Source organism: Sciurus vulgaris (assembly GCF_902686455.1).
Source record: "Sciurus vulgaris genome assembly, chromosome: 5".
Classification (NCBI taxonomy): domain Eukaryota; kingdom Metazoa; phylum Chordata; class Mammalia; order Rodentia; family Sciuridae; genus Sciurus; species Sciurus vulgaris.
Genome location: NC_136465.1, coordinates 116216710 through 116229208, shown reverse-complemented (window position 1 = coordinate 116229208; position 12499 = coordinate 116216710). Strand labels below are relative to the sequence as shown.

Below are 12499 nucleotides of genomic sequence, written 5' to 3'. Positions count from 1 at the left end.
CCCTGCCTAGGTTGGAGAACTAAGGGGACTTATGTCGGGTTTCCTAAACCAAAGGTCGAGGTCCTTTGCCTCCGGGGCCCCAAGGCCCCAATACTACTGAGGAGGTGCCTATCAATATGGGAAAATAGACTCTGCCTCAGGGAGAGGTAGACAGAATTCCCAAGAGGAAGTGTCCTGGATAGGCAAAACCAGACAGGGAGGTCATGAGGCTGAGAGTGCTGGAGATTCTCTGTGATGAGCCTGGAAGTAAGGTGGTAGGTAGACTTGGGTAGACCTCACCATGCCAGGGGTCCCAGAGTGACAATAAGGCAGTTTTCACGTGTGTGCATGTGTATATTTAGAACCAGACACAATGGGTGGGAGGACTTTTCCCTGTGTGTGATCTTCTTGTGTTACTCATGCCAGATATTTTAGAAGGAAAATAGATGCTACTAGAGAGCATGGAGAGGCAAGATTCAAGCCTCCACAAATATTATATAAGCAAGGACATCTTTTTCTTTGGTGCTTTTCCAGGCTTTCCAGGAACCTGAATCCAGAAGGCACGCAGGAGAGCAATTTCTTAGCTCTTTAGAGGCAAGGAGAGACCCGGCAGAGGGGTCTGGCAGGGCAGAAGCCTGGGCAACCTTGGCGGCCTTTGGCTAGGGTCTCTGCAGCCTTTCTGCCCCTTCCTCTCCTCTCCTAGTCCCAAGTCTTACTCTTTCCTGCTTGCTCTTTCTTCCCAGGAAATCTCCGCCTCTGCCAGGAGAAGCCCCCCTTCCCGCAGGCAGAGGTGCTGGCGGGGATTTGGAGAATCTGGAAAACTCTGGCGGATTTTTTCTCTTCAGGAGACCCCCCCCCCCCAAACACACACCACCTCTCCACTAGGCCCACTCAGGTTTCTCTGACTGGGCTTGGAGAGAGAAGGCTGGAGATGAGAAATTTAGGGTCCTGCTGCGCCCCTCACCCGCCAGGTTTGAGAGAAGGAGGAAGGAACCAGAGAAGCTGGGGCTGTAAAGAAGGAGGAATTTTGTTCCGGCCACTTCAGGAGTCCCAGCACAGGCGAGAGCTCAGTTTCCAGGCTTTCTCTTTCGGGATGTCCTTGAGTCGCTCAGTCCTGGCCGAAAGACTCCAATCCCGCGGTCTTCTGGTTCTCCTAGACTCTCCGCCTCCGCCACGTTTCACAACTGCGGGCCTGGTTTGGGCCGGGGACTTGCTCGCCGAGCGTCCCCCTCCCCACGTCCTGGAAGTGGGGCGGGGGAGACCCTGGCGCCTGAATAATGCTTCTCTCCTAGCCTTTAGGGCTTGGGGTGCAGATGCCGAGGACCCCAGGTTGCCAAAGGCAGGAAAAAGAGGCCTGTGTGGGGCTTGGAGCTCAACCCAACTCACCCGGGCTCCCCCACCCCCACCCCAACGAAATCCTAAACGGCATTTTTTTTTCTTTATGGGTGTGTGTTGACTCGCGTGGGGAGCCCAGAGAGACTTCCCAGCCCCACAGCGCGATCACGAGGAGAACTCGGAGGCCGGGACTCGGCGCCCGGCTCCCGAAGAAGGCGAGTGCAGAGGACTGGGGGCTTGCAGGCGGCGGGCAGACGCGGGCGCGCTTGGAGCCTGCTCCAAGCCGGCGGCTGAGCGAATTAACAGAAACGCTGATATAAACTTTTAAAAATAATATGTTTTATTAAATATTCGAGAACGGATCCAGAGGTCGGATTTATACAGGAGGGTAACACGAGGGGATTTATTTATTTATTTTCTCCTACTGGCTAAACAAACGTTCATTCACTTTTTTTTTTCTTTTTGTAATCTTCCCTCTTTTTTCCCTTTTTTAAAATGAGATCGGAACACTGAGGGTTCTAAACATAAATATAAATACAGAGACCACAAATACAGCTAAAAATATTCACACAGAAACGGTCACAGTTTGTAATATGCCATAATGACCCCCAGGAATATTTAAATACAATTTGCCTGGGCTGGGCATTTGCTGGGGCAGAGGGGCCGGGCAGGGGTTGCGGGGAGGCCCTGGGGGTTGCTCTGGGGCCCAGGCGCGCCCTCCTTGGGCCTCCGGTTCTCCCGGGCTGCCAGGCCGAGCCCTAAGGCCCGGGAACAGAGGCCCCAGGCCCGAGAGCCCGCTCTGGGCGCGGGGGTGGGGGGTGGGAACGTCCAGGGACTGGTGGGGGGAGTCAAGTCCTCATTTGGAGGGAAATCTGTGGAGTCTGAAGCGAGGTTCAGGGACTAAGAGCCCCCAAGGCCTGGGCGGGGAAAGGGGCCTGCAGACAAGCTGAGAAGGAGCTAGCGAGGAAGCTAGGAAGAGGAGGCGCATGGTGAAGAGTTGTGCGGTGAGGGAGGGGGTCCAGAACTGACTTTCAGGTCCACGTTTGACTCCCTAATTTTGTTTTAGGGAGTCAAAACACATCAATTGTGCCAGTGATAAATACAGAGTGTGTGATTTAGGGGAGAGTTGGGGTAAGCAAGGGAGAAGGAAGAGGGTGGCAAGGACAGTCCTGGTCACTCTTTCTGCTTCTCCTCTTCTGTCTCTTCTCGCTTTTCCTCTTTTCCTCCCAGGCTGTCAGCTGCGGCCCCTCCGCCGCCCCCTGAGAGCGTGGACGTGAGATTAGATTCTTTTTTCCACTTCATCCTGCGATTCTGGAACCAGATTTTGATCTGCCGCTCGGTCAGGCAGAGCGCATTAGCGATCTCGATGCGCCGGCGCCGTGTTAGGTAGCGGTTGAAGTGAAATTCCTTCTCCAGTTCCAGGGTCTGGTACCGCGAGTAGATCTGGCGGCCGCGCCTCCGGTCTGCTCCATAGCCGACCCCTAGAGATCCGGGCACAAAACACACTAAAAACAATCAGCAAGGCGTCCTCTGCAGAGGATTCCCCCTAGCCAAGTCCTGACCCTCCCAACTTGGCCTGCAGCTCGCGACCCCTCGGGGTCTAGTCTTCTTTTGCCCTGCCCCACCCCCACTGGGGTACAGCCTAGGGCCCCAACTTCATTCAGTCCTCCCTCAGGGTGGGAGATGCGTGTCCCAAAGAAAGGTGGGGGCGGGGCAAAAACCAGGCAGAAAGCTGCCAGCCTAAAATCTGATTTTTGAAAAATCTCAAATGCTTGGGTAAGGGCCCCATTTCTCAAGAAATGTGGTGGGCTCCACACCTCCCCAAGCACTCTAGCTCCTTAAAAAGTTCTCCCCACTTCTCTGCCCTCTCCTCTCCCCCTCCCTTCTCCTCAGCCTAACTCGACTTTGGGGCTCCCCCACCCATTGCCCCATTCCTCTCATCCCCTACCCTGTTCCTTCCCCCCTCAGCTCGCCTTGGAGCCCTCCAATCCACCAGGGGCTGAGGGGCCTGGCCCCAGTGAGCCAGCGCGGGAGGCAAGCAGAGGGGGCAGAAGAGGGGGCCCTGTCTCGGCGTCGGCGAGGAGACGAGCGTGATTGTTTTTATGGGGCCATAAAAAACTCTCTCCGCCCGTTCTTCTAGGGAAGCCGGTCATAAAGCCAGTTCAGTTTATTTAATTTATATCTCGGAGCTGTAAAACTCACCACTGTGCGAATTCATTCGCTGCATCCAGGGGTAAATCTGGATACTGGCTTTCTGGTCCTGGGGCGCAGTCCTGCCCTGCTCAGAACTAAAATCCTGAGCGATAGAGGTCTGTGTGTTATGTCCTAAGGTGTTTTGTCTGCAGTTTGAGAGCATGTCTTTCTCCTGGTAAAAGGAATTAGATCCATAGTCATACGGCCCCCGGCTGGAACTGAACACGACATTCTCCTGTGGCGAATAAAAGGGAGTCGAGTAGATCCGGTTCTGGGCAACGGCTGCTCCATAGGTCGAGAAATGCCTCACTGGATCATAGGCGGTGGAATTGAGGGCGACGTTAGGGAGGACGTCCTGGCCCCCGGCGAGGTGGCAGGATAAGGAAGGGTTAGTGAAGTAGGAATTCATCCCTTTGCCTTTACCTGGTCGGGCTATGATTTCTTTAATATTTATTTCTGTCTCCAGTTTGTACTCGGAACTAGATGGTTATAGGGACGGCTCCAATCCAGGACAGACAAAATGACAAAGTCAGCTGACCCCCTTCCAGCCAATCGCAAGCCAGATGTCAAGAAGGGGGAAAAAAATCGCTTCTGCTTCTGTTGATTCCCTAGTTGAGACTAAGTGTGTGATTTGAAAGTAAGACCTGGGTTTCTTTTTAAAAATATTTATGTGGAGAACTGGTTTGGGGGTGAAGGAGGAGGTGCATGTCCATGAACAGGACCTTAGGACCCAGGGAAGGAGAGATGTACTACTCTCAGGAAATCTCAGACCCAGATAACTTTGCCCTGCTGTAGCCAGAGCCTGGGCCAGAGAAATCCCTGTATTTTCAACCTGATTTCATCTTTTATATCTTCCTCCTTCTAAAAATACATCCTGTTTTCTTCATGGGAGGAATTCTCTCCCAGCTCAGGGAAGGTTCTCAGAAATCCTACAAGAAATCCTGGTTGACACTCCATGGGGTGAGTCTCCATCACTAAAGTGGTATATTTTTGCCCAGTAATTTTAAAAAATCAAAAGAAATTTCATAAAACATGGTTCCCAGAGGAAAGAGAGTGTGACTGAGAGTCTTGGGTGTAGAGGGAATATGGGGAGCAATTAGGTTTAAAGAGGTGAGAGTGAGATTGCAGGATACAATGACTGAGCTTAAGTGGGCAAAGGAAGCACACATCTGTTCTCCTCTGCCTCCTTATCCCCCTTCTGCCTTCTCCTCAGGACCCTCTTGAGGAAATGCTAGCAACATTTTTGCCTACAGGGGAAAATGTATAAAAATACAACAGGAAAGGGAGATAAAGAAGTAAAAAGTGTGGGGGGGGGAGGAGAGAGAGAGAGAGAGAGAGAGAGAGAGAGAGAGAGAGAGAGAGAGAGAGAGAAGAGAAGAGAAGAGAAGAGAAGAGAAGAGAAGAGAAGAGAAGAGAAGAGAAGAGAAGAGAAGAGAAGAGAAGAGAAGAGAAGAGAAGAGAAGAGAAGAGAAGAGAAGAGAAGAGAAGAGAAGAGAGAAAACTCCGAGAGTCTTTCTAGAGACATCAACCCCTGTTTATGTTGGTGAGAATTTATGATTTGGAGCCAGCCAGGGCCGGTGGGGTAATTCACATAGGATCCAGTCTGGAAGAGGAGAGAAGACTGGTGGGGCTCTCATGAACAGTTAGCTTCATGAAGCTCAAGCGCCTGCACAAGTCAGAAACCCCTACCCTCTCCGGATTCACTGCCCTGCCACGGGAGGCGCCCCTGGACCTGAGTTCTGATGCCTGAGGATTCTAGCAGAGGGATCCTGGGGAACTCTTGCCCAAGTGCCAGTCACCCCTGGACTCTCAGCAGGCTCTACCTCCTTTTTTCCCCCCGCCTTGGGGCTGAGAGGAAGACAGAGATGGTTAGAAAAATTAAGCTTGGGTCACAGGCTTAAGACAGCCGCAGTGGGCGAACTGAAACTACGGAAGGTGTGGGGTTTGCCCCTTTTAAATTCAAACCTAATTTGGTATCACGACATAGGCTAAAAATGCTTGGAGTCGACAAAAAGGGGGCGGTAGGGCGTATGCAGGAATCAATGAAAGCTTATATTTTCCCCCTCACTTTTTTTTTGGGGGGGGGGGTAACTGGCTATAACAAGAACCCGGATGTCGCCGGTTTTTATGATCTTTTCCTTCTGTGTAACAAAGCGAAGTAATCAATGGGTAGCAATAAAGCCATAAACGGGACTATGCTGGGAAAAAAAAAAAAAAAAACTCATTTATTCATCTTCTGTAACGTTAAGGTTTCCCTGGAGTGTCGCTAGGGGGGAAAAATAAAGTTTCAAACCCAAAAGCAGACAGTGTATAGGAGCTGGTGCAGACAACATGTTAGTTAATACATGAACCTCGTTAGGGGGTTGAAGAGTCTTACTGCAAGACAATTTTTGTTGACTTTAAAAAAAAATTCAGTCCCCATCCTTCAGAAAGGAGGGAAATTGGTTGGCATTTAGAAGGGTGAGTAGGGGAGAGATCCCCATAATTATAAAGGTTTCTCCCCTTGGACTACACTTTCTTCTTTCCATGGAGATGAAGGTGAAATGGTAGAGGAGGACGCTTACATTAAGAAGGGAATTTTAAGAGAAGTTATCTCATTTTGGGGTGATATGGCAGGTACACATAGACATGAGTATGAGGAGTTACTTTTTTTTTTTCTTGAATCCAGCTGTCCTCGAATTCGTAGCATGCCTGGGCAGAGGTTTTCAACAGCTGGCTGGGGCTCTAGTTTCCCTGGAGGGCATGAGGTAGGGGGGAGAGAGAACAAGGGGAGGGAGTACCCTAGCGCTGGAACAGGAAACAAGTCAGCACCCCTGGATGCAAGTAGCCTCTTTCAGAGTTCCCAGCCTCCTTTCTGCCCTGAGGGTAGCGGTGTAACAAGTAGAAGAGGCCGGAAGAAAGAGTAAACCACCCCCCCCATTTCAAAGCGAAATTGCTAGAGGGATAAATCATGTCAGTGATATTTCCTTCAAGATATTAAATTGTTGCAATGTACAACAAATTGAATGATGGAAGATAGGATGTCTTAATGAGATTTCGCTTTCAATGAGTGTTGATTTTCTATGTATTTTAAGATCTCTTTTATGGGTGGGAGGGAGGGACTTAGACAGAAAGAAGGGGCTTCTTGGGGAAGCATTGCTACAGCCCCCCAGCAAAGATGCTTGAGTTTCCTTGAGACCATCCTTAACCAGATCCGGAGAGGAAAGGGACCCAGAGTTGGGGAGATTCTCTTTTGGGGCCTAAAGGCGGTGGGTTTGGGGGTGGTGATCTGAGGAACAGAAAGTAAGTCTCAGGCCCTGGAAGTTAAGTGTTTTATTACATCCCTAAACAGAGGGCAGAGACTGAAAGGTCTTGCGGATTTATAATGAACAGAAACCAGCTGCTGGGGAAAAAAAAGGCAGAAATGCTGGAGGGGGGAGAAAAGGGGTAGCAGAAATACAAATACATTCCCCCATTGCTTGAAGACTGTAGGCAAAATTAATTTCCAACACAGTTTCTTCCTCCGTCACCTTCCGTTTCTGAGGAAAGAAACCTCCTTCTTTCAGTTAGATCTTTAATTATGCAGCTGAAATATGCTGGAAGGATTCGATCCAAGGGGGTAGAGTAGGTCAGATTAGCTCGATCTTCCCTACATTGGATTATATTTTCCTTTTCCCAGTTCATGTTAATTTTATTTTTTTTGGCAAAAGAATACTATCTGGAGGGGAGGAAACTGAAGCTTGAATTTTTCTAAATATATTTATATTTTCCTGTTAAATTTGTCTGAAAACAATTATGGAAACTCATCAGCAGAAGCAAGAACAGATGTTTTATTAAAACTGCAGTTGAGCTCTGTAAATATGCACAAGTCTTGGGAAGGAGGGAGCGAACTCATTCTTTGTTTCTATAAAACAAGCCTAGAGAAATCAGAGAACATCTCCCATCAGGCCGGCAGGTTTAGGAGCTTCTCTGGCTCCTCAGCTTTCAGAATTAGCCATTCGGAAGGGGCTTGGTGTCAAAAGCAGTTTTTTGCTTTCGGAGCTGTAATTAGCAGATTCAAAGACAGAATTCAAAAAAGCCAGAAAAGGATGAAGGGGGAAAGTTGGCACTCCCTGCTCCAGTCTTCCCCCTCCCCAATCCAAAACACATGCTTTCGGTGAGTACTAATTATAGGAGAGGAATTTACTGCCGGCGCCTTGGGCCTGAGTGGGGTGCAGTCACGGCCTGGAGTACCCAGGGTTGAGGGTTACCTTGGAGCTGGGCATTTGGGGGTTTCCTAGGGTGCCTTTAGTCACTCCTACTTGAGCCCTGCCGGGCTCTAGGCCAGGGAAAGGCTCTCGGAGCCCCTGTGACTGAACTGGGGAAAGAGTGGTGGGACTGCCCCCACCCCAGGCCTGAAGAGGTTCATGGGCAGGCCTTGCTTTGCCTGCCTTTTCTCTCCACTCTACTCTGGGAAATATGTTAATTTCTTGGGGAGGTACATTTGAAGTGAACATGATGAGATGTAGAATTTTTATTTGGGGACAATCTTTTCCAAAGGTCCTCCTTAGTTTGTGTTCTGCAGGACTCCTGTCTCTCCCCAGATCCCCCAACTATGCCAGGATGTTTGTGACTCACACACAGATACACACAGTCCATTCCTGGCTGCCTGCGCCACCAATTACAGATTGGTGCCTTCAGGGACTACTCAGAGACCCCAACACTGGAGCCACAGAACTCAGCTCTCCCTCGGCCTGGGTGCTTGGCTACTTGGAGGCTACTGCAGCTACCAGACCCTTACCTTCCACCACTCCTAATTCTAGCTTTCCAGAGCCAGAGAAGAGCCGGCCCCTTTTGTGCCACTGGGTGAGGGCTGAAATCCCTCTTACAGAGAAAGCCGAGTTTCAATAATTGCTCAGCTCACCTCACAATCGAACTATTTGGTTAAGGCTTTGCTGTTCTGGAGTGACTGCTTAGCTGCCCAGTGGCATGTGATTAGATTTTTTTTTTTTTATTTAAAATTAAAAAAAAAATAAACCCTACTCAAATGCTTGGTGTTTTGTGTACAAGCTCCTTTGATCTCTGTGGAACCCTGAATAAAAGGATTGCAAAGAGAGCTTCGAAGTCGTCAGAGAACCTGAACGAGGTCTGCTTGGGGACTGGTCTGCTAGGGGACACCAAAGCAAAGCTCATCCAAGGTGTTCCCAGTTTCTCATAGATTTCCGAGTTTTCTGAGCACAGAGCCCCTCCATACACACACTACATTCCAAAAAGGAACACTCTTACTCCTTTCAAAGTTCAGGCTTGCAGGCGCTTGGAGAAAAATGAAATTCGACACACCCAACCTGAAAATGGATTCCATATATAGGTGCTGATATTCTAGGAATAAGGTTCAAACTGGCCAGCTAAAGGGAGTCGGGGTCAGCAGTGATCGGGGAAAGGGACCAGATGGGGCATGCTCAGCTGCTGAGAACTGCCTCAAACACCTCTGGGGCCTGTGTTGGTGACTACTTTTCTGAGTTGAGAGACTGCCTGGGCTGTCTTTGCTTTATTGTAATTCAACAGAGAAGAAAGGTATATGGAGGGGATCTGCTAACTTACGTCATATTTCCTTTTCTCCCATTCTCTTTCCAGATCTGTCTGGCCTTGCTGGCACCCCACTTACTGCTGCTGCCAGCAGCAGATAACTGCCCCTCCCATTGGTGTTGGTCTGGCCTTTCAACTTACTTTTCTGGCTTACAGTTAGAAAGTAAAATAGGTCCCAAACATCTCTGCCCTTACACACTTAGTCCTGAGCCCCCTTCCGGTTCCATCTGGAAGAAATCATTTCTGGCTTTTTGGGGCCTGGTCCTCAAGCCTCCCATCTTTATCATAAGCAGCTGAATATCAGCGGAAGAAGGGACTTGGGGACTTAGCACCTCAATCCCACTGGAAATGGGGAGGCAGCTCAGATGCTTAGGGACATTTCAGGAGGGCAAAGCAAGTGTCCCAGCTTGGCCCAGGAAGAAAAATTAAAATCCTGAATATTCAGAATATTTTAGGGCCTCAAGAGACTATGAGGGAGGGGCAATAGGGGGTATGCTGCTCTGAGCCAGGTCAAAGGAGCCCCAACTTCCTGGTTTCTCTTATGCCTCTCAACATCCAAGCTTTGCTTTGATCCATTTTGGAGGTTTATGAGAATTGCAAAATTCAAGAACTTGACATTTATGACATCACACTGAATTGTCATATGGAAATTATAAATGTCATAAAAGTTAAGTACTTATGTACAAGCAGGAGTTTTGTGTGTGGGTGCCCAACCTCCCCTCACTTTTCTTCTTTTCCTCCTCTTCTTTCCCTGGTCTAACTTCTACTTGAAAATAAAATGTTATTATGTTCTGGAACAATAAGCCAGCAATGAAACATCACCCTCTTTTCCCTATAAATAATTTTATCCTTTATTGTTTGCAGTTTTGAAAGAACCATTTAATCTGTGCTGGTGAAAAGAGGGAGAGAGATGGGGAGGGGGATTAATTTCAGAAACAAGAATATTACTTCAATGATACTCTTTTATATTTGATAGCCAGGAGCAAAATTAAAGGCGAACAGCAGCCTCTTCTACTCTACACCTGGCGGGATCGGAGATTTATAAGATCTTTAGCAAAGGGGCAATTTAATTTCGTAGGATTTGCTTAAATTCACTGCTATTTTGGGGGGCTGAGGAGAGCGAAGTGGGAAAAATGATACGCTTTATCTAGCTTACAAATCTACCAACATTACCCTGATTTAAAACCCAACAACCTGTGTCTCAGGGAAACTCCTGCAGAAAGGAATGGAGGAGTGCAGTGAGGGGGGCTCCACTTTCTCAGTGATTGTGGGCCCCCCTAACCAAGAGGTTACCAGGGGGAAGGAAGAAAAGCTAGCTGGAGGCAAGAGAAGGGCTGCTTGTGAGTCTGCCACCAGGACACCCGGAGGTTTATGGTGTCCCCATAATTCCCGACCCTTTAAACAGCTGCCCTGTTTTAGGACAATTTCTGCTTCCTCCCTTCAGAAAGGCAGAATGAGGAAGAGTGTTAGGGTGGGAGAAGGGTGCGGGAAAGGGGAGGGAGTTTGAGTTAGTGCCTCACTTTGTTCTTCTAGGCGAATTTGCTGGTTTGGCGGGTTTCTGACGCAGGGTGGCAGCAGACAAAACAAGTAAACAACTCACAGACACAATAAACAGGGGCGGCTGCAGCGCCGTGGCAGAGGACGTGGGCTGGGTGAGGGGCACAGTCCTGGGGTAATGTCACCCCAGCGCCCCAGGTGGCCAAGGCTCGAAAGCCTGAGGCTGCCTGCAGTAAGCGGGGAAGGAAGGTGGGAAAGGCTGCGGGCCTCCCGGCACAGCAAGTCTAGACAGGAGGTTCTTGGGAGGAACCTGAGTGCCTTGGGAGCAGCAGAAAACCCCTCCAGCCCTGCTCCTGTTCTTACTTTCTTTTATAGGGCTTTCTACTGACATTTTTATTTCCCTCTGCTCTTGTCTTTTCATGGCCCCAGAAGCTGGAAAGGCTGGAAAGGAGGCAGATTAATTCCCAGTAGCGGCCCATACAGAGTGCTCCAGGCCCACAGGCAGCAGGGCCCAGTTTCCACTCCTGAAAAGTCTCCATCGGCCTTTTTTCTTAGCCTGGCCTTGCCATGATCCAGGCTGCAGTCAGGATTAAAATGCAAACCCACCAGTAACCAGATCTACATAGATAGGGTACCTTAGTTCTTAATTTGGCCCCTTAGAGCCACAGTCAAATCTGGGGTAGGGTGGGGTGAGTGGCCAGAGCAAGCAGCAGGAGAGCAAGCACCCCTACTCCTGGTTGGCTTTCTTCACTAGCCTCTTCAAGCAGCCTCGGCGACAGTCACCCCAGACCACTGCCCAGAGTCACCTCATTAACTACTCCAATCCCTTTGCCGCCCCAGTGAGGCTTCCGGCAGTGCCAGACTTCAGTCCTGGCTGTTCAGAACTGCTCAGAGGCCCACAATACCCACAAAACCCCTCACAGACCAGATGACTGGGTTCCCCTTGTAACAAAGTCTGTAAATTGCAGGAGTATGTAGGAAGGTGAGGAAAGAAAACAGAAGGAATTTAGTATTTCCCCAGTACAGCTGCACAGATAGCAAAAGCAGTAAGGTCAGAGAAAGCTCTTGTGGCATCCGTTGGTTATTGGAACCCGCATACTCCGATTCCAGCGCACACATATTCCAACAAAATAGCAGAGAGGGCCTCTTTTGTACACCAGGTGCTTCCATGAGCCCACTCTCATCTAGTGAGGGCTAACAAAATTTCGCACGCACATAAAATGGAGTTTGAGCGAATATAGGCATGGTAATATACAATTAACCACCAAGGAAATATGAGACTGCATATATTCATGCATAAGTCTGAGTCTGTACATTTGAGCCTGTATATACTAAATGCATAAAGTCACCACGCCTGGTTTCAGAACACAACATCCAACCAAACAAGGTTGCCTTCTCCAAACAAGGTCGCATTTTCCGTGGGGATCACAACTGACAGATCAAGGAGAGAAAGTGTTTGTTCTGCCCATTTCTCCTTAGCTAGGAACCCTGAATGTAACACAGAGGATGTGATTGCTGAACAAACAAAGCCACAGAAAGGGCAGGCCTGAGGGTGCCCAAAGGGTGGGTTTAGAGGAGAATGGGATGCTGGGGCCCTGGGCTCAGGAAAGTTGCCAAACCCTGATCCACAGATCAGTGTCTCTGCCCAGCCTCAGCTCTGGGTGTGCAGAGTTCTTTTGCCAGATTCTATTATCAGCCACTATGGCTATTATTAGATAATCACAAACGAGCTCTCCTGCAGTGAGGACCATATCCACAGAGAATTTGGCCTGCAAAGAACTGAGGGCTGCCACTGGGGGCTCCCCTGGTGCTTCCATTTGAGCACCAGAAAGGAAGAAAAAGAAGGGAAAGAAAAAACGAAAGTAACTGGGAAGCAGAGGACTAGCGTTGGGGTCTGGTTTCTCTCCTGGCCAGACCGGAAAATTGAAAAACCAGGGTCAGTCGCTGCTGC

At 49.3% G+C, this 12499-nt stretch overlaps 2 protein-coding genes across 9 annotated transcripts in view; both read right to left on the bottom strand.

Moving 5' to 3' along the window:
- HOXC4 (homeobox C4) overlaps positions 1-12499 on the bottom strand; it is a 60311-nt gene that overhangs the window by 22959 nt on the left and 24853 nt on the right. The gene's annotated exons all lie outside the window — the stretch shown is intronic.
- HOXC6 (homeobox C6) overlaps positions 1632-12499 on the bottom strand; it is a 35712-nt gene continuing 24844 nt past the window's right edge. For 3 of the 4 annotated variants that reach the window (XM_079140991.1, XM_079140990.1, XM_079140989.1), the window contains exons 2-3: positions 3517-3862; positions 1632-2795 (exon numbers count right to left, since the gene is read on the bottom strand). In XM_079140991.1, coding sequence (XP_078997117.1) covers positions 2488-2795; positions 3517-3670 — 462 coding nt within the window. In that variant the 5' untranslated portion in view covers positions 3671-3862 and the 3' untranslated portion in view covers positions 1632-2487. The remainder of the gene's footprint in view (positions 2796-3516; positions 3863-12499) is intronic. The other variant, XM_079140992.1, reaches the window with a different exon arrangement.